Below are 21417 nucleotides of genomic sequence, written 5' to 3' on the forward strand. Positions count from 1 at the left end.
TAACTAAGGTACTACCCAACCAGGAAGTACGTGTCCAAACTATTTTCACGTTAAAGTTTTCCGTAAATAAAAGTTGGGTGCTGCAATTTCATCTCACGTATTCTCACCACCCAACACTGCAAACTAAGCTAAACCTGCAACAAAACGCCGCACTATCAATTTTGCTTCGTTGCTTGACGCGAAAATGAAAGTGAAACCTGTTACCGGGTAGCCTGCTGGCGCTCGAAGAACAAGTCGGAGAGGCAGAATCACACTATGTGTTTGTTAAAAATATTAATTTTGTTCCTATTTCTTTTCACGGGTAGGTACAATTTAAAGGTTTATGAAGGCGTCCTCGTTCAAACTGTTGTGATTGACACTACTGCGGTACAATGCAATATCTGATGACTCTGATTAAGTACTAACCATACTAAACTTCTGAATCCTAACACTATTGACACACATTGTATTATTAATATGAATGGTATATTATATACCCTTTCACATTTGTTCATGCATTCTGAGTTTCTGATTTTTTGAATGTGTATTTTGCAGGCGTACATACACTGTCATGGGTGTGGTGTAAGTTTAGTGACCATCATGTGCTCATCAATAACGAGGGTGTCCGTGACGTTCAACACCAGGAAAGAGCTGGCATGCTGCAGTTGGGTCACAGAGGTGACCCCCCCTTGAACCCTGATGCCATCACTTTCTTGGTACATGGTAAGGTCATTAAAATACAGTGGGGCAAAAAAAGTATTTCGTCAGCCACCGATTGTGCAAGTTCTCCCACCTAAAATGATGACAGAGGTCTGCAATTTTCATCATAGGTACACTTCAACTGTGAGAGACAGACTGTGAACAAAAAATCCAAGAAGTCACATTGTAGGAATTTTAAATAATTTATTAGTACATTATAGTGGAAAATAAGTATTTGGTCAACCATTCAAAGCTCTCACTGAACACGGATCAATCGTCCTGTCCCCTTAGCAGAAAAGCAGCCCCAAAGCATGATGTTTCCACCCCCATGCTTCACAGTAGGTATGGTGTTCTTGGGATGCAACTCAGTGTTCTTCTTCCTCCAAACACGATGAGTTGAGTTTATCCATCCATTTTCTACAGCTTATTCACTTTGGGGTCGCAGGGGGCGCTGGCGCCTATCTCAGCTACAATCGGGCGGAAGGCGGGGTACACCCTGGACAAGTCGCCATCTCATCGCAGGGCCAACACAGATACCAAAATGGATACATGTATGATACACCAGAGGATTGGAAGAATGTCATGTGGTGAGATGAAACCAAAATAGAACTTTTTGGTATAAACTCAACTTGTCGTGTTTGGAGGAAGAAGAATACTGAGTTGCATCCCAAGAACACCAGACCTACTGTGAAGCATGGAGGTGGAAACATCATGCTTTTGGGCTGTTTTTCTGCTAAGGGGATAGGACGATTGATCCGTGTTAAGCAAAGAATGAATGGGGCCTTGTATCGTGAGATTTTGAGCCAAAACCTCCTTCCATCAGTGGTTGACCAAATACTTATATTCCACCATATTTTACTAATAATTATTTAAAATTCCTTCAATGTTTTTTCACATTCTGTCTCTCACAGTTGAAGTGTACCTATGATGAAAACTGCAGACCTCTGTCATCATTTTAAGTGGGAGAACTTGCACAATCGGTGGCTGACTAAATACTTTTTTGCCCCACTGTAGAATAGTATTTGTACCAAAACAGTGTGGGTATTGTGTCAAAAAGGATTTGATTCGATGCCAGCATTTTCAGTCTTGTCCACTCCTATTGTACACCTTCATACAGACTGATCCGGACTGTTCTAAGATGTTGTTGTCGTTTGTGTTCAAGAGTCCAAACTGAACCTGCAGAGCTATGTGAAGGACATGGAAGTGGATCACCTGGATTGCGCAATTCATAGATCCTTCACCGACCCACACATCCATGTGAACTGGCCTGGGCAGAAGTCCCGTCAGTACAACTCTTGGTTCAGCTTCACCCTGACACACAGAGAGAGTCTGTTCGCTGTCTCGGGAATCCTCAGATACCCGACTGAGCCCCCACCTTCTGAAGAGCAGGCCGCTCACACCTGGCCTGTTATTGAAGACAGACAGACACTTTTTACAACAGGTAACTGACTATATTGGTGTCCAATAACCATGATTTTGCTGGTTATCAATTAGGGCTGGCCGATATGGCCTTTTATTAATATTTCAATATTTTTAGGCCATGTCACGATACACCATATATATCTCAATAATTTTCCTTAGCCTTGAATTAACACTTGATGCATATAATCACACCAGTATGATGATTATATGTGTCTACATTAAAACCACTAAAGGCTTAGTGACCACATGCATGGACATCCCTTTTTAGCTCCAAAATTGTGTACATTACTTAAAGGCCTACTGAATTCTTATTTAAACGGGGATAGCAGGTCAATTCTATGTGTCATACTTGATCATTTTGCGATAGTGCCATATTTTTGCTGAAAGGATTTAGTAGACAACATCGACGATAAAGTTCGTAATAAAAAAGCCTTGCCTTTACCGTAAGTAGCAGACAATGTGCGCGTGACTTCACCGGTGTGAGGGCTCCTCACATCCTCATATTGTTTATTATGTGAGCCTCCGGCAGCAAGAGCTATTCGGACAGAGAAAGCGACAATTTCCCCATTAATTTGAGTGAGGATGAAAGATTCGTGGATGAGGAAATTTAGATTGAAGTACTAGGAATTAAAAAAAAAAAGTTAAAAAAAAAAGGCGATTGCATTGGGAGCGATTTAGATGTTTTTAAACACATTTACTATGATAATTCTGGGAAATCCCTTATCTTTCTATTGTGTTGCTAGTGTTTTAGTGAGTTAAATAGTACCTGATAGTCGGAGGTGTGTGTCCACGGGTGTGTGCCTGTCCGTGGCCTCCTGGTAAGAGAGGGTGGCAGAAAAGAGAAGCGGCAAGTCAACTAATATGATAATGTGTAGTGAACAGTAGCGGGCATGTTCATTTCATGTCCTATTTAGTCCGACTTTCAATCAATCATCAATCAAAGTTTACTTAGGTAGCCCTTAATCTCAAATGCTTCAAAGGGCTGCACAAAACATAACCAACATTTTTGGATCTGATTCCACATCAGTGCAAGAAAAAACTCAACCCAAAGGGAGCAATGAGAGACCTTGGAAGGGACCGCAGATTGGAAAATAAAGAGGGCAGATCAACTGGTTTTGAAAAAAAGGGGTCTATTTAAAGGCTAGAGTATACAAATTAGTTTTGAGATGGGACTTAAATGCTTCTACTGAGGTAGCATCTATAACTGTTACCGGTAGGGCATTCCAGAGTACTAGATCTCGAATAGAAACCGCTCATTAGCCTGCAGACTTTTTTTGGGTTCTGGGATTAACTAATAAGATAGAGTTCGTAGAACACAGATTTCTTGTTGGGACATATGGTACAATGCAATCAGCAATATTGTTGCTAGTAGGGCATTGCAGAGTCCTGGATTCCAAATAGCTGGCAATCTTGGAGCATAGATTTTAGAGTACTGTATTTTCCGGATTATAAGGCACACTTAAAATCCTTTTTTTTCTCTCTCAAAACTCAACAGTGGGCCTTATAACCCAGTGCGCCTAATGCACGGAATGATTCTGGTTTTGTTTACCAACCTCGAAGCTATTTTATTTGGTGCAAGGTGAAAAAATTAGTGTGGCCAGTAGATGGCAGTCAAACATAAGAGATACGTGTAGACTGCAATATGACAGTCACACACAAGAGATACGTGTAAACTGCAATATGACTCAAGTAAACAACACCAACATTTTACATGTTCCATTGAAACTATAAAACGTTACATACGGTGCTCAAAAATCTTTAAAAACGTTTTAGTACGATTTTGGTAAGCTATGAAGTCGCACTGCTTGATGGTTTGTACTGTGCTTCAACATACGAGTATTGTTATAGTGTTTGTATAAGGTAAGACATATTATCTGGTGTATTGTTTTGCAATATTATGCAAAATCAACTTTTTTTACATTCTGGTACCTACTGATCTGTATTTGGGATCAGCCTAAGTCCTGAAAAACTGCACACGTCCGGATTTGTAGTCCATGTCGACACCGTAGTTGATAAGCTTTTTCTTTTTCTCTATCTTCTTGTTATGGGGCATTCATCCTCCACTGTTGCCATTTTTAATACAAAGTAGTGTAAAGTTCTTACTTATATCTGTCAGTAAACTCTCCACAAAAGCGCTAAAACATACTGGTGTAGTGAGTTTACAATTTTCACCCAAAGAACTTTAGTTATTAGAGAGTTCCTGTCAAACGTTTTTTCACGGGACACGTTGTTTTGCACTCGTCCGTGCCGACAACTCGCTGTGACGTCACATTGTAACCAGACTGTTACAAAACTGCGGGTAAGCTCATGCCATGAACCTTATGATTTGATGTTTTGGCATAGTTTGCCACAAGTATCCACCATTGTATCACTTTCAAGTGAGAAAAGACGACATTCTGTGTTTTGGATCAACAAAATGTTCTTACATTGTGAAAACGGTAAATTCCAAACCCAATCTTGTTACATTTACTGTTACAGTTGCGATGATCCTGAAAACACAAACTCCCTTTGTGACGACGGGTGTGGGGTTCCGAAAAAAGCTCCATTGCCAGTTTGCTGTGGACCACAAGAGACCAAACGTGACTGCTCAATGGAAATATCAGCACCACGAAGTTCTCTTCAGCCACGCTGGGAAGACCCAGGACACAGGAGTTGACCTGAAGAATCTAGCAGGCGGTGACCTTTCTTACACTCTGCCCTTTACTAAAGTTGTCCATGCTGGGACGTACACGTGCTCAGTCTCTGTGGTTCCGCTGTTTGCCAAACTAGACATTAGTCTAGAAATTCAAGGTAAGAATAGTCAAAGACATACTGTATGATTTGGCTTTTTATTCACAATCCATTTTTGTTTTATTCAACAGACAAGTCTAGAGTAAACGAGAGAAGACAATTCCTATTTGTAGTTTTTTTTAGTTGTAGTTTGAAAAAGTGAAAAAAATTCCAGGGAAACCTGAAATTTTTGGAATGTCAGAAATAAATACAGCTTATCCATCCATCCATTTTCTACCGCTTATTCCCTTTCGGGGGCGCTGGAGCTTATGCCAGCTGCATTCGGGTGGAAGGCGGTTTACACCCAGAACAAGTCCCCATAATGTCCAGTTAACAAAATTTTCAACACTGAGTTCTCTTAATGTATGTTTCGCTCCTGTAAATGAATCTGGCAGTAATTTATCAAAAAGAGAAGCGGCAGGTCAACTGGTGTAAAAAAGAGTTTATTTAAAAACTAGAATATATAGATTTGTTTTAAGGTGGAACTTAAATACTATTACCGAGGTGGCATCCCTAATTGTTGCTGGTAGGGCAGTCCAGAGTCCTGGATTCCAAATAGCCGGCAATCTTGGAACATAGATTTTGGGGCAAAACTTAGAGTACTGTATTTTCTGGACTATAAGGTGCTCTTAAAATTATTTTTTTATCTCCAAATTCGACATTGCGCCTTATCACACGTTGCGTCTAATGTACGGACTAATTCTGGTTTTGCTTACTGACCTCGAAGCTATTTTATTTGGTACATGGTGAAATGATAAGTGTGACCAGTAGATGGCAGTCAAACATAAGAGATATGTGTAGACTGCAATGAGATGGCAGTCACACACAAGAGATACGTGTAGACTGAAATGTGACTCAAGTAAACAACACACAAATGTTATATGTGCCATTGAAAATATATAAATTTACACACGGTGCTCAAAAATCTATCAAAATTTTTTAGTACAACTTTGGTAAGCTATGAAGCTGCATCGCTTGATGGATTGTACTGTGCTTCAACATACAAGTATTATTATAGTTTGTGTATAAGGTAAGACACATTATCTGGGTTTTTTTCCCATATTATTCTGCAAAAGCAACCTTTCTTACCTTATGGTACCTACTGATCTGAATTTGGGATCTGCATAAGGCCTGAAAAATTGGACGTGTCCGCCCTTGTAGTCCGTGTCGACACTTTAGTTGATTAGCTTCTTCTTTTTTTCTATCTTCTTGTTATGTGACATTCACCCTCCACTGTTGCCATTTCCAATGAAAAGTAGTGTAAAAGTTTTTACTTGTATCTGTCAGTAAACTCGCCATGAAAGCGCTAAAACATACAGGTGTAGTGAGTTTACTTTATTCACCCAAGGACCTTTAGTTATTAGAGAGTTCCGGTCGGACGTTTTTTCACGGGACACATTTCTGGCGTTGTTATTGCACTAGAGAGCCATGGATGAGGAGATGCTGCTCCGTTATTGATTCAAGTAATGTCTGAATGCCATTAAAACAGTTAGTTCCATCTTTTGACACTTCTTGCACGCTACACCGCTACAACAAAGATGACGGGGAAGACGCTGACGAAGATGAGCCACGTAAATAAGACCGCCCACAAAACGGCGCATCCTGAAGCGACTGTCCGAAAGCGACTTGAAGATTCTCTGTAAAACTTAATCCGTGCAACATTTTGACTAAAGAACCACCATCACATGTTCTGTAGACCACAAGAAAGTGTTTTCAATTTAAAAATAATAATAATAATATGACTCCTTTAATGCGCCCTATAATCCGATGCGCCTTATATATGAAAAAGATCGAAAATAGACCATTCATCGGCAGTGCGCCTTATAATCCGGTGCGCCCTATGGTCCAGAAAATATGGTAGGTTGATGTAGGTACCCACACATTTTGAGGTGTGAATTGTGAATTATATTTATATAGCGCTTTTTCTCTAGTGACTCAAAGCGCTTTACATAGTGAAAACCAATATCTAAGTTACATTCAAACCAGTGTGGGTGGCACTGGGAGCAGGTGGGTAAAGTGTCTTGCCCAAGGACACAACGGCAGTGACTAGGTTGGCAGAAGCGGGAATCGAACCTGCAACCCTCAAGTTGCTGGCACGGCCACTCTACCAACCGAGCTAAACCGCCCCGAGGTAATAGTGTGCATTTTAAAATTTGATGCAACTTGTTGGTAAAGCCTGGCATCACTACTAAGTCCATTTTGGAAGGTATTTTACCTTTAAAAGTCATCTTTAGGTCTATAACTTTGAAATGAGTGCCAATGGACCCTTAAATAACTACTGCAATTTGTGTTTGGAAAACGTGGAATTTCAAGAAAAGTGGAACATTTTGTGTGGGAAACTGATACCCTGAAGGTGTTGGAATTTGGATGGTTTGAATCTCAAGCTTAAAGGCATTTAATGTGATAGAAAAATAGGAGTTTTATGAAAACAGGGAACTTTAGGGATGTGGAAAATAAATAACCGATGGAGATGAGGATTTGGATGTTTGAGTCGGTTAAACATTTTTTATAGCAGTAAGAAATGTTTAAGATCTTTAGTTAGAGTTTAGTGTGAAATAAAAGTTGGGATTTGGGGAAAAAATGGTTATTTCCGGGATGTGGTGGAATAAATAGCCTTAATGAAGTCAATGTTTGGAGGTCATACTGGTTGAGAAATCATCATCAAAAACATCAAAGGGAATGTTGTTTGGAAAATGTACAAAGTAAATATTGTATGCACATGAAAAAAACATACAGCCTAAATAATTGTCCATAATGAGCTTTATGCTGGAATGGTTTGAATGCCTAGTGTGTGAATGTGAGTGTGAATGTTGTCTTTCTATCTGTGTTGGGCTTGTGATGAGGTGGCGACTTGTCCAGGGTGTACCCAGCCTTCTGCCGAATGCAGCTGAGATAGGCTCCAGCACCCTCCGCGACACCGAGAGAGACAAGCGGTTGAAAAATGGATGGATGGATGGGTTTCAATGCGTTGCTTAATGTGGAAGTGGTTAAGAAATAGGTATGCACATTGTGTATATATTGTGTATATTAATATATCGCCCAGCCCTAATATATATCTATCCATCCATCCATTTCCTACCGCTTGTCCCTTTCGAGGTCGTCGTATATATATATATATATATATATATATATATATATATATATATATATATATATATATATATATATATATATATATATACACATATTTTTTTAAACTGATACAGTTAACTTCCTGTTTCTCAAGGCCGATACTAATATATGGGTTGTAGTTTGTGCACACCTTTCTTTCGTCTTTGTAGGGTTTTAAAACACTGCTATACTTAGGGATGGGTATTGAATGCGGTACTTTTATAAGGACTATCCGAAATCAGTCGGTACTACCGGGTATTTACCGCGTAAAATCATGCAGTACCACATTTCGATACCTTTGACGTCAACACCGGTTGCAGACTCAAACACTTTGCAAGGAAACAAGCACTCAAGCAAACTTAGCAACTGATTCATTGTAATGTTGCAATTTTCCATGCCAACAAGAAGGCTTGAGAGTAAAGTAAAGCACCACTTTTCCAAAACCCAGGACCTTCTTACAGTGAGGCACAAGCACTAAGCCCTGTTCCACCGTGCTGCCCATGTTTAAATATATATGTCGTATTTCCGTAATGAACTGAACATTTTGACGATGGAAAGGTTTATATAGAAATTGAGTGTGAAGTTTCAGGAAAATGATCTAATGAAATATGTTGCTGTTTAATTGTAGTGGCACAAATATTGTTGTATAATCCTCAAAAAGAAATAGAAATTTGAATAAAATAATGAACATTCTCTCTTCCCAGAATCTCCCCAGGTGTCTCTCAATGTGGCTCCTACTCTTACTTTGCAAGAAGGTGAGGAGAAGAAGGTGGTTTGTGAGGCAGAGAACTACTACCCTCTAGATGTGCTCTTCGTGTGGCACGAGCGGGACCCGGAAGTTTCGGCCCAGAGAGTCGGCGCTCCTCTCCCAAAGGAGCTCAAGAATGTTTTGCTATCCAGCCACAAACACAACACGGACAAGACTTTCTCGCTATCGGGCTTCTTCTATCTCCAGGCTTCCATCGCACAATCGGGGAGACAGTTCACTTGCACAGTCTCCCATTCGTCCCTGCGGATGCCCATTAAAAAGAGCTTCATTCTGATAGTTGAAGGTGACTTGCACAAATTGTACTGCATTTAAATAACTCTCCACAAGATGGCAGCTGCTGAACTTCATTTTTTTGTCTGTTTTGTCCTCAGAACCAAGCAGCTGGGTGTTCCTTCTCACTGTTGGCAGTGTTATAGTCCTGCTGCTGCTCGTCCTCTTTTTTACACTGAAATATTTCTACCAAGGTGACTTTTCTTTTTCTTTTTGTTAAATTACCATCAAATTGGTTGTATTATGAAGGATGTCCCAAAAGTCCGTACAAAAATACATATACAAGTATTCAAACATTGTGTAACATTTGTAGTTCAATAAATACTCTATATTATATAAAATAATTTAAGTTTTTATATTTATTTACTGTAGTAATTGTAATATATATGGATATTTATTTGAATGTATATATATATATGTATATGTATGTATATATATATATATATATATATATATATATATATACTAACCCCATTTCCAAAATGAGTTGGGAAATTGTGTTAGATGTAAATATAAACGGAATACATTGATTCGCAAATCCTTTTCAACCCATATTCAGTTGAATGCACTACAAAGACAACATATTTGATGTACAAACTCATAAACTTTATTTTTTTTTGCAAATAATAATTAACTTAAAATTTCATGGCTAAAACATGTGCCAAAGTAGTTGGGAAAGGGCATGTTCACCACTGTGTTACATCACCTTTTCTTTTAACAACACTCAATAAATGTTTGGGAACTGAGGAAACCAATTGTTGAAGCTTTGAAAGTGGAATTATTTCTCATTCTTGTTTTATGTAGAGCTTTAGTCATTCAACAGTCCGGGGTCTCCGCTGTCGTATTTTACACTTCATAATGCGCCAAACATTTTTGATGGGAGACAGGTCTGGACTGCTTTCGGGCCAGGAAAGTACCCGCACTCTTTTACTACGAAACCACGCTGTTGTAACTTGTGGCTTGGCATTGTCTTGCTGAAATAAACAGGGGCGTCCATGATAATGTTGCTTGGATGACAACATATGTTGCTCCAAAACCTGTATGGACCTTTCAGCATTAATGGTGCCTTCACAGATGTGTAAGTTACCCATGCCTTGGGCACTAATACACCCCCATACCATCACAGATGCTGGCTTTTGAACTTTGAGCCTATAACAATCCAGATGGTTATTTTCCTCTTGGTTACGGAGGACGCAACGTCCACAGTTTCCAAATATAATTTGAAATGTGGACTCGTCAGACCACAGAACACTTTTCCACTTTGCATCAGTCCATCTTAGATGAGCTCGGGCCCAGCGAAGCCAGCGGCGTTCCTTGGTGTTGTTGATAAATGGATTTGCTTTGCATAGCAGAGTTTTAACTTGCATTTACAGATGTAGCAACCAACTGTAGTTACTGACAGTGGTTTTATGAAGTGTTCCTGAGCCCTTGTGGTGATATCCTTTACACACTGATGTCTACGAACCGTAGAATGCTAAATTCCTTGCAATAGCTCGTTGAGAAATGTTGTTCTAAAACTGTTCGACAATTTGCTTACAAAGTGGTGACCCTCGCCCCATCCTTGTTTGTGAATTACTTAGCATTTCATGGAAGCTGCTTTTATACCCAATCATGGCACCCACATGTTCCCAATTAGCCTGCACACCTGTGAGATGTTCCAAATGAGTGTTTGATGAGTATTTCTCAACTTTATCAGTATTTATTGCCACCTTTCCCAACTTCTTTGTCACGTGTTGCTGGCATCAAATTCTAAAGTTAATATAGAAACAGGGTTTGTGTATGTATATATATATATATATATATATATATATATATATATATATATATATATATATATGCATGCAATGATTCAATTGAGAATCAATTCTTGATTCAAAACGATTCCCGATTCAAAATCATTCACAATTGGGTGTCAGTTCTATGATTAACTACATTCCTCCATAAAATAAACAATTTCCTCTGGTTAATTTTTATATTACTTAAAAGAAAACTAGTTTTGTTTAACATAATTCTACCTAAACATTTAAGAATGTCAAATACAAATAAGACAACAAGAGAAGTATTCAACAGTTGTTTTTTTATTGGTATAGTACCGCGATACTAATGAATAATAATCCGTACCATAACGCCTCTGAAAAGTACCGGTCCGCCTCCATGGCGACAAATAAAGTATGTTTTTTACAAGTATCATCCCTGCAGGACAAGGAATTGCTAAACATGCTTCACTACACACTGTAGCTCATCTGTGTCAAAATTGGTGGATCTACACCTGACATCAGTACAGTAGCGTATCTAGTCGAAAGTACTATGATTATGTCAATATTTTTTGGCATCACAACATCTTCTTTGGGTTTTAAAAAATTTACATTATGTTTATATACTCAGTAAATATGTCTTTGGACACATGAGGACTTTGTATCTGGCCAATGTATGATCCTGTATCGGCTTGGTATCGGATTGATACCCAAATTTGTGGTATCATCCAAAACTAATGTAAAGTATCAAACAACATAAAAATTAATGATTATTACATTTTAACAGAAATGTAGATAGAACATGTTAAAAGAGAAAGTAAGCAGATGTTATCAGTAAATGAACAAGTAGATTAGTATTTAATTTTCTACCACTTGTCCTTAATAATTTTGACCAAATAATAGAATGACAAATGACACAATATATTACTGCATATGTCAGCAGCTACATTAGGAGCCTTTGATTGCTTACCTACTAATAAAAGACAAATTGTCTTGTATGTTCACTATTTTATTGAAGGACAAACTTGCCACAAGAAACATATGTATAATCTACCCTAAGATTTTTTTGTTAAAATAAAGCCAATAGGCAATTTTTTCTGGTCCCCTTTATTTAGTACCGAAAAGTATCAAAATAATTTTGTTACTGGTATTGGTATTGGTATTAGTATTGGTATCGGGACAACACTAATACACATATATACATATGTATATATCTATACATACATACATATATATACATATGTATATATCAGGGCTGTCAAACGATTACAATATTTAATCGTGATTAATGGCAGCTTGTCCGTAGTTAACTCATTTATTGTGGGCAGCCTAAGGCACACCTGTGCAATAATCATGCTGTTTAATCAGTATCATGATATGCCACACCTGTGAGGGCGAATGAATTATCTTTGCAAAATGTGGATTGTTACTATCATAGTTTTATTGTCAAAGATGTTTGATAATGTGATATGTGGTATTTCTACCTGTTCACATCTTTGCAGTGCAATGTTTACCTGCTCTATATATTAATCAAATGTAATATTCAGCCTAGTAAACATTTTGTTATTGCTGACTATCAATGAGAACAGGCTGTAAAAGAATATACACTTTATTTCAATCTGCCAGAAAACATTTATTTCAGTAGAAAGATCACAGATTACATTGTAAAACATATTTGACAAAGCATGATCATGTTGTAAGATAATTTTTCGTTGTTTTTGTTGTAAGACCAAATGTGACAAGTAGTGCTAAAATTGTGAAGCCAGAAGTGTGTGATTGGTTTGAGATAAGGTGTCTTGTCGTGTTTTGACGAAAGTCTCAAATTAATAAGTGACTTAGACCTGGTTTACACTACAGGAAACTCAGATTTTTGTTGCCCGTTTTTTTGGCCCAGGCCTCTTTTCTATGAGGAAATAAATTGGATATAATGCGATGCGTCCACAATGTGAACACTCTCGTGCTCCGGTCGCATTTATCCAACCAGAACGTCATGAAAAAGTGATAAGAGTCATAATTATTCGCCAAAATAGAAGGTTATAAAATAAATATTTGACTACGCAGCAGAAAAGAGATTAAACTATAATGTTTTAGAAACTTTCACCACCCCTATCTCTGACTGCTTTCCCCCAGACATGCTCTTTAAGCAGACATTGAAGCAAAAAATCCCCCAAAATAAGGGTGTTAAACGTTCAGTCTGTTTTCCCGTCTGTGACGTCGTCCTAAACAAAAATGGCGGATAGCTACGGTGACTGATAAAAGGTCACATAAAACGCAAATGCCACAAGATAAAATCGTTTATTACAACTCATCATATTTCTTCAGAAACAAATTCATTGAAGAAATGGATCAAGGAGGCTATAACAATTACAAAGTGAGGGGCCAACACCATCAACAGGGATAAAGGGGCATACAGTGGGGCAAAAAAGTATTTAGTCAGCCACCGATTGTGCAAGTTCTCCCACTTAAAATGATGACAAAGGTTTACAGACCTCTGTAACACAATCGGTGGCTGACTAAATACTTTTTTGCCCCACTGTACATGCTTCAGCACACCTGGCATGCTGTCCGTCATCGGCGACGCCAGGGCAGACAACAGATACTGTTTGACATCAACGGATGGATGGATGGATGGATGGATGGATGGATGGATGGATGGATGGATCTCAATCGTCATTGCACAAATACAACGGAATTTTGTTTTCAGGACAAACCCGTTCAAGATTAGTCAAACAAACATTGTACAGGGTTACAGAACAGGAACGCTGATGGGTTGCCACAAGGCGCCCCCGTAAAAGATGGGAAAAAGGTTGACGCGGGGGAAGGATGAGTAAAAAAAACAATTCCATCAGGGGCCCAGTCTGTAGTGGGAAAAAAAACTCCATACCAACGCACATGTACATATTACAACATACAGCTCGTGACTTGCAACGAGTGGGAAAGGGGGCGGGCATCCGACCTGAAGCTGCTACGGCGTAGTGGGTAGAGCGACCGGCCAGAAACCTGAGGGTTGCAGGTTCGCTTCCCACCTATTGACATCCAAAAAATTGCTGCCGTTGTGTCCTTGGGCAGGACACTTCACCCTTTGCCCCCGGTGCCGCTCACACTGGTGAATGAATGATGAATGAATGATAAGTGGTGGTCGGAGGGGCCGTAGGCGCAAACTGGCAGCCACGCTTCCGTCAGTCTACCCCAGGGCAGCTGTGGCTACTGATGTAGCTTACCACCACCAGGTGTAAATGAATAATGAGTCCCACTTCTCTGGGCGTTTTGAGTGTCTAGAAAAGCGCGATATAAATCTAAGTTATTATTATTATTACTTCGTCCGTCATACCACATGGGGTGAAGCGTTGAAGGCATGGGATCCGGGGGCTTTATGTGTGTGTGGTGTGTATTTTTCGTGGATGTAAGGCTGCAGTGTTTCTCTGTTCCGCGACCTTGGTGCCCTCGCAACCGGCAGTCAGTCCAAAGTCAACAACAACAGGTGTGTGTCCATGAGAGACAAGAAAGGTGTTTGTTGCGTCTTCGCTGCACTGTCATTTGGGAAAGTCTCGAAACCAGGGAAACAATCCAAGTTAGAATGTTTTGTTTGCGAGCCAAAAATAACATTTGCTTTTTACTCTTAATTGTGTATTTCTAGTCCTCCAATAAATCCTCCAGGGCATACGGTCCGATGTTATCCAAATCACAAGAGTGCTCACAGTTCTGCTCGCATCCTCCAATCATTTGTGGCAACTTTAGGGTACTTTCAAGGCTGCAAGCATCTTCCAATTTGTCGACAAAACCAGAGCAACGCTTACTCCAGTCAGCAGATGTCTTGTTGTCATAATTCCGGATAGGTAGATATCTTCAACGTCCTCGACTGTTAGTGTCACCTGATATGCGGCACTCCTCTCCTACCAAGAGTCAGCATCCGCTCCGTCAAGACAGGCAGGTTCCCCCAAACCTGAGATCTTGTCAATGTCGTTGAGAGGGCTGGTTAATTATTTCTATTATATAGATTTGGAGAGCAGTGCAAAAAGAGGCAACAAGAAAGTTAAGACAAGACAAAACAAAGAAGCAAGCAGGAGAGATAAGAGAGCGGGAAAGGGAGCGTCTGCCCCCGATGAATGCCAATGAGAAAAAAAAAACAGTAGCAGACATCGACAGAACACCGGATCGGGGAACTTTATTTAGCAGATAAATGTAATGTTAAAAAGTTTGTTATTGCACTTTTGTTAAAATTCACTTGAATGTTGAAAATGTGAGAAGAACAGGTTTCCCTTGTTAAAGGGGGGCAGCACTTTTTGGGGAATTTTGGCTATCGTTCACAATCATTATGAAAGACATGACCACGGATGTATTTTTATTTTATTTTATTGCATTCTAACTCCAATTACAGCGGAACCAATGAGACGGCCACTATTTTGCCTATACAACCCAATGAAAAATATACATTCTAAAAGCGCCAAAAATATTCTATTTACATTTTGTGAATTAAATATTAACCAAGTATTAATTATATTTTTATTATGAATGCCAACGCAGAAATACTATTTATAGCGGCGCCGTAATCACTACCATGTGTAACGATGTTTACATCTCGAGTGGTCTGCTGCTTCCTTGTTTCCTTGCTCGTCAGACTTTTTTGTAGATCATAAATCATTCTTCTCACCTGGATAGTAAAAGGACAAATACATATTCCAACAAGTTGGTACACTTTGACAGCCAGTTTAGACCTGGATATTGCGAGAACTACACAAAAAAACCGCTTTGGTTCATCCCCCTTTTCCTTGCGAGGATTATGAATCATTCTTCATCTACCGTAATTTCCGGACTATAAGCCGCACCAGCTAAATTTAGGGGAAAATACAGATTGCTCCATATATACGCCGCACCCGACTATAAGCCGCAGGCATTTTGATGTGTAATTACCGTAGTATATGGGGGTTCCTGCTACCACGGAGGGGATTGTCGGGACAGAGATGTCTGTTTGGGAACGCAAAGCGTCCCATTTATTAACAATAAATCTTTCAATCATTCAATCAAACTTTCACATCTGCACGAACAGCATTCGTGCAGAGTACAAATAATACAACGGTGCAAAGTGCTCGCCTGTAACACGGCAGTAAAATTGCAGTCTTCATGCTGTCGTCTCCAACGTCTCACCATTGATTCATTGATGTCAATGGTATGTGCAGCAGCTCTATTTCCTTCTTTGACAGCCAGATTGATTGCCTTTAACTTAAAAGCAGCATCATATGCACTTCTCCGTTTGTTTTCCATATTGAGGGTGTTTGCATGAACACTTCCTTCGCGCAAACTGTCGCTGACGCTCTCCTACTCTTTGTTATGCTCTCGTTACCTGGCGCCAGATGTCTGCCACGGTCTCGCGCATCCTCGGTAGTGCGCGCCCCTGGTTACCGTAAGCCGCACCGTTGTATAAGCCGCAGGGACCAGAACGAGGGGAAAAAGTAGCTGCTTATAGTCCGTAAATTACGGTAAATGGGAATACTTGATCATCTCAGCAGTCAGGGTCCTGATGACAGCAGACCTTGTACAGTAAGTGATGGTTTATTATGTTTGGTGGCTCTCATGTAGTCTGCAATGAGCAGTAATCAGTGATGTTGTTAAAAGTAATGCGTTTTTAAAATTGATCCGCCCGCGTATGCTTAAAATAAGTAAAATATGTAAATATTAAATGGTATTATAAACGTGCCTGTAATGTGTCCATTACATATATACTTACATAATGTATATACAACGTTAATGGAGGTATTTGGATATTTTTTAAGGGCTCTATAGGCAAAATAGAGCGGCTCCCTTAGACTCCATTGTAAGCGGACTTTTGATCTCATCATTTAGAATGCATTAAAAAATACACCGTCATCATGTCTTTCATAATGATTGTGAACTATAGGCAAAATGCTCCCAAAGAAGTGCAATTTCTTTTGAAGGTTAATAGGGGCGGTATAGCTCGGTTGGTCGAGTGGCCGTGCCAGCAACTTGAGTGTTCCAGGTTCGATCCCCGATTCCGCCATCCTATCACTGTCGTTGTGCCCTTAGGCAAACCAATTTACCCACCTGCTCCCAGTGCCACCCACACTGGTTTAAATGTAACTTAGATATTGGGTTTCACCATGTAAAAGTGCTTTGAGTCACTAGAGAAAAGTGCTGTATAAATACAGGTATAATTCACTTCAATAATAAAGTGTTGGTTGCACTTTTTTCCAAAAAGATGTGAATGCATTGGCTCCTAAATGTTGTTTACTTGCTTGTTTCTATAATTCATTTATACCTAATTCCCTTACAAGAAATAACAGGAATATTATAGGAAAGTTCACCTGTAGTGTCCAGTATTCAGTAATTTTTCCGCAGTCACATTAGTTGATTTTTTTTGCTCCTAAAAGTTACTGAATCAATTTCAACTCACTGACCTTTTCGGCTGAAATTGTTCTCAAAAAAAAAAAAAAAGTTTTATCCTTAATCGTATCTGCAACTATTGATATCAAATGGAATCATTGTTAAAATGAATCGTTACACCCCTAATATTTAATATATTTATATTCAAGCATAAAATATATACATATATATATATATATATATATATATATATATATATATATATATATATATATATATATATACATATACGTGTGTGTGTGTGTGTGTGTGTGGTTGTGTGTATATATGTATATATATGTGTGTGTGTGTATATATATGTATATATGTGCATATACATATATATATATATATATATATACAGTATATGTAATTTGCATGTATGTATACATATGTATGTTTGTATACATGCATGTATATATTCAATGTATATATTTATTGTTTTTTTTAACTTAGTTTAAACTATGTTTTAAGTGCTTTAAATTAAATGTTATCATATTAATTTTGTATAACATACTGTATATTATTTTTACATATGTACAGTATATTGAAAGTCAAGACTTTAGGTACACCCTGTATATGTTTTCACAGACATTAGTCAGAGGATTTTAACAAGGATGATAAATGAAATCTTTCTTTTTTTTCTTCCATAGCGAGAAAGCGTTTGGTGGAGGTAGGAAATAATTTCAATTACAATTAAATATCATGAGTGCTAAATAGGAGAAACAAACTTTTAATATCATTCTGTATTTTTTCTTTTCTCTTCGCAGAAGAAGCCATACTGATGCATCATGAATGGAGATGAACAGTCCAAAACAAAAGCAAGAAAGGCTGTATCTCTACATTTTACCATTACTTTAAACATGTTTCTAATTGACTTATTTTAGTCAATTACGGTTTTTAAAATAGAACATACAAAGTTCCGGGACATTGATTGAACTCCAATTTGCTGTTTGCTATTTTTTGCAATGAAAGTACAGTGGAACGCCTTCATTTACACATACTTCCCAACCCTCCCGGATTTTCCGGGAGACTCCCGAAATTCAGTGCCTCTCCCGAAAACCAAATTTTCTCCCGAAAATCTCCCGAAATTCAGGCAGAGCTGGAGGCTAAGCCCCCTCCAGGTACATACGTACCTGAGTGAGAACAGCCTGTTTTCACGTCTGCTTTCCCACAAAATAAACAGCGTGTCTGCCCAATGACGTTATACAACTGTAGAATGATCGAGGGCGAGTTCTTGGTTTCTTATGTGGGTTTATTATTTGGCAATTTCATTAACGTCCTCCCAGCGCGGTAACAACACACAACAGCAGTCACGTTTTCGTCTACCGTAACGCAGTTCATCTGCCGTAAACAGCAATGTTGTGACACTCTTAAACAGGACAATACTGCCATTTACTGTACATAGAGATGTGACAATAACATCTACGGCTTTTAGAGAGTGCAGTGCACAACCGCGCACACAACAATGACACGAAGATGGAGGATTCCAGACTCTAGTGCATTTGATGAAAGCACTTTTGAGCGTGCCACACAGCAATGCATCATCAGAGAGGGTGTTGTTTCTGAACAATTCAACAACATATAAATACAGTGGGGTAAAAAAGTATTTAGTCAGCCACCGATTGTGCAAGTTCTCCCACTTAAAATGATGACAGAGGTCTGTAATTTTCATCATAGGTACACTTCAACTGTGAGAGACAGAATGTGAAAAAAAAAATCCAGGAATTCACATTGTAGGAATTTTAAAGAATTTGTAAATTATGGTGGAAAATAAGTATTTGGTCAACCATTCAAAGCTCTCATTGATGGAAGGAGGTTTTGGCTCAAAATCTCACGATTCATGGCCCCATTCATTCTTTCCTTAACACGGATCAATCTTCCTGTCCCCTTAGCAGAAAAACAGCCCCAAAGCATGATGTTTCCACCCCTATGCTTCACAGTAGGTATGGTGTTCTTGGGATGCAACTTCTTCCTCCAAACACGACGAGTTGAGTTTATACCAAAAAGTTCTATTTTGGTTTCATCTGACCACATGACATTCTCCCAATCCTCTGCTGTATCATCCATGTATCCATTTTGGGGAGATGGCAGGTGGTGGTGCCGAAGACTCTGAGGGACGCAGTGCTTAAGGTGTGTCATGGGGGAATGAGCTCAGGGCATTTTGGCCGCACAAACACGCTCTGTTGGTTGCCCCAAGGGTTCTATTGGGGTCAGCACCAACGGGAAGTGGAGGACTTCTGTTGGCGCGGTAATGAGTGCACAGCCTACAAGGGACCCCAAGACCGGTCACAGGCACCACTTCAGCAGCCAGGGGTTGGAGCACCCATTGAGAGGGTAGCTGTGGACATTATTGGCCCTTTTCCCATAACAGACAGAAGAACCAAGTATGTGCTTTACGCGATGGATTATTTTACCAAGTGGCCGGAGCCCTACGCACTGCCGGTCCAAGAAGCAGTGACAGTGGCAGATGCCTTACCGGAGGGCATGTTCAGTCGCTTGAAACTGCAGATATCCTCCACAGTGACCAGGGCAGTAATTTTGAATCCAGAGTTTTTGCTGCCCTGTGTGAAAGACTGCACATGCAAAAGACACGCACAACTCCCTTGCATCCGCAAAGTGATGGACAAGTGGAGCGGTTTAAAAGCCTACTGAAACCTACTACTACCCACCACGCAGTCTGATAGTTTATTTATCAATGATGAAATATTAACATTGCAACACATGCCAATACGGCCGGTTTAGTTTACTAAATTGCAATTTTAAATTTCGCGCGGAAGTATCATGCTAAAACGTTGCGGTATGATGACGCGTGCGCGTGACGTCACGCATTGTAGTGGACATTTTGGTCCACCACCGTTCACAGCTATAAGTCGTCTCTTTTCATCGCATGATTCCACAGTATTATGGACCTCTGTGTTGATGAATCTTTTGCAATTTGTTCAATTAATAATGGAGACGTCAAAGAAGAAAGATGTAGGTGGGAAGTGGTGTATTGTGGCCGCCTTTAGCAACACAAACACAGACAGTGTTTCCTTGTTTCCTTGTTTACAGTCCCGAAAGATGACGGTAAAGCTTTACTATGGAACAGGGCGGTCAAGCGAACGTTGTTCCCTACCACATATCAACTGGCAGGTTTCGGTGAGAAAATGGTGGTAATAAGTTGGCTCCTACCGTTGACATGAGTGGAGAGCTTGCGTTTTCCTCCTGCACCTGTCAAAGAGGCAGCTGCGAACCCTCTTGCCTCCTTCCACCGGCCGCCCCCGACCGTCGAATGCTTCTACCGTCGAGGAAGCATCGGCTGCCTTCGCCTCGTCGAGAAACGTGGCTTCCTTCGGAGACACTGGCGGTCACCACACACCTCTGACTTTCAGGTTGTGCAGGTACGACCATATATTCTCACTAAAAAACTAGTAACACAATAAGCAGATAAGGGATTTTCCAGAATTACCCTAATAAATGTGTCTAATAACATCTGAATTGCTTTTCCGTGTAGTTTTTTTTCCCCCCTAGTCCTTCACTCTCACTTTCCTCATCCACGAATCTTTCATCCTCGCTCAAATTAATGGGGAAATTGCCGCTTTCTCGGTCCGAATCGCTCTCGCTGCTGGTGGCAAAGATTGTAAACAATGTGCGGATGTAAGGAGCTCTAAAACCTGATTGGTGCACCTGTTGTTTAGAAATCAAAATGGTTTGATACGACTTGAAAGAATGAAAATGCTGTTATTGGTTATGTGGTTGAGTTTTCCAACTCAGGCAACTATTCAAACCCTTAGTCTCTTTTGAAGAATTAAGAAGTGACTGGCCAATTTTTTTGTTTAGTGGCAATGGGCATTTAAATCTGGAAAAAGTCGTTCTGAGTGTGTGCAAAGAACAGTTCTGCTTCACGCACAAACCTTCACAAAATAATGGATTTTCGAAAAACTACTTTTGATGGCCGGCTCGGTGCCAACTATTTATGGTATCGGAGGAGACAATGAAATCGAAAGTATCAACAGTAAGTTAAAAATGTATGAATGATATGTAGTAGTGATGGGTTGATGAGGCGTCATGTAGCGTTTCGACACGTTGCAAAACTGTGTTGATACTGTGTCACTAAATACTGACATCTGCTGGACATTAAAAATCCCTACAGGCAAACTATGGACCGACTTAACTGTCACTGATTTTATGACCTAGTATATACAAGAATATAAACCAAGTCATTGTATTTCATTTAGGATTATTTCAAATCTTCATTTAAATAAAACAGTCAATAAATAATGT

General features: G+C 39.5%; 1 protein-coding gene across 2 annotated transcripts; it reads left to right on the forward strand.

The window, feature by feature from the left end:
• The first annotated feature begins 51 nt into the window (after nt 1-51).
• On the forward strand, nt 52-20631 carry LOC133564469 (tapasin-related protein-like). 2 transcript variants are annotated; one of them, XM_061918811.1, is made up of 8 exons: nt 52-301; nt 535-702; nt 1841-2119; nt 4579-4890; nt 8685-9032; nt 9121-9213; nt 17805-17824; nt 17922-20631. In XM_061918811.1, exons 1-8 carry the CDS (start codon nt 256-258, stop codon nt 17934-17936), a joined length of 1281 nt encoding a protein of 426 aa, XP_061774795.1. In that variant the 5' UTR covers nt 52-255; the 3' UTR covers nt 17937-20631. The 2 variants fall into 2 exon arrangements, with proteins under 2 accessions (XP_061774795.1, XP_061774796.1); XM_061918812.1 differs by lacking the exon at nt 52-301 and having other exon boundaries at nt 555-695.
• Nucleotides 20632-21417: the final 786 nt, after the last annotated feature.

Source organism: Nerophis ophidion, linkage group LG13 (assembly GCF_033978795.1).
Source record: "Nerophis ophidion isolate RoL-2023_Sa linkage group LG13, RoL_Noph_v1.0, whole genome shotgun sequence".
NCBI lineage: Eukaryota > Metazoa > Chordata > Actinopteri > Syngnathiformes > Syngnathidae > Nerophis > Nerophis ophidion.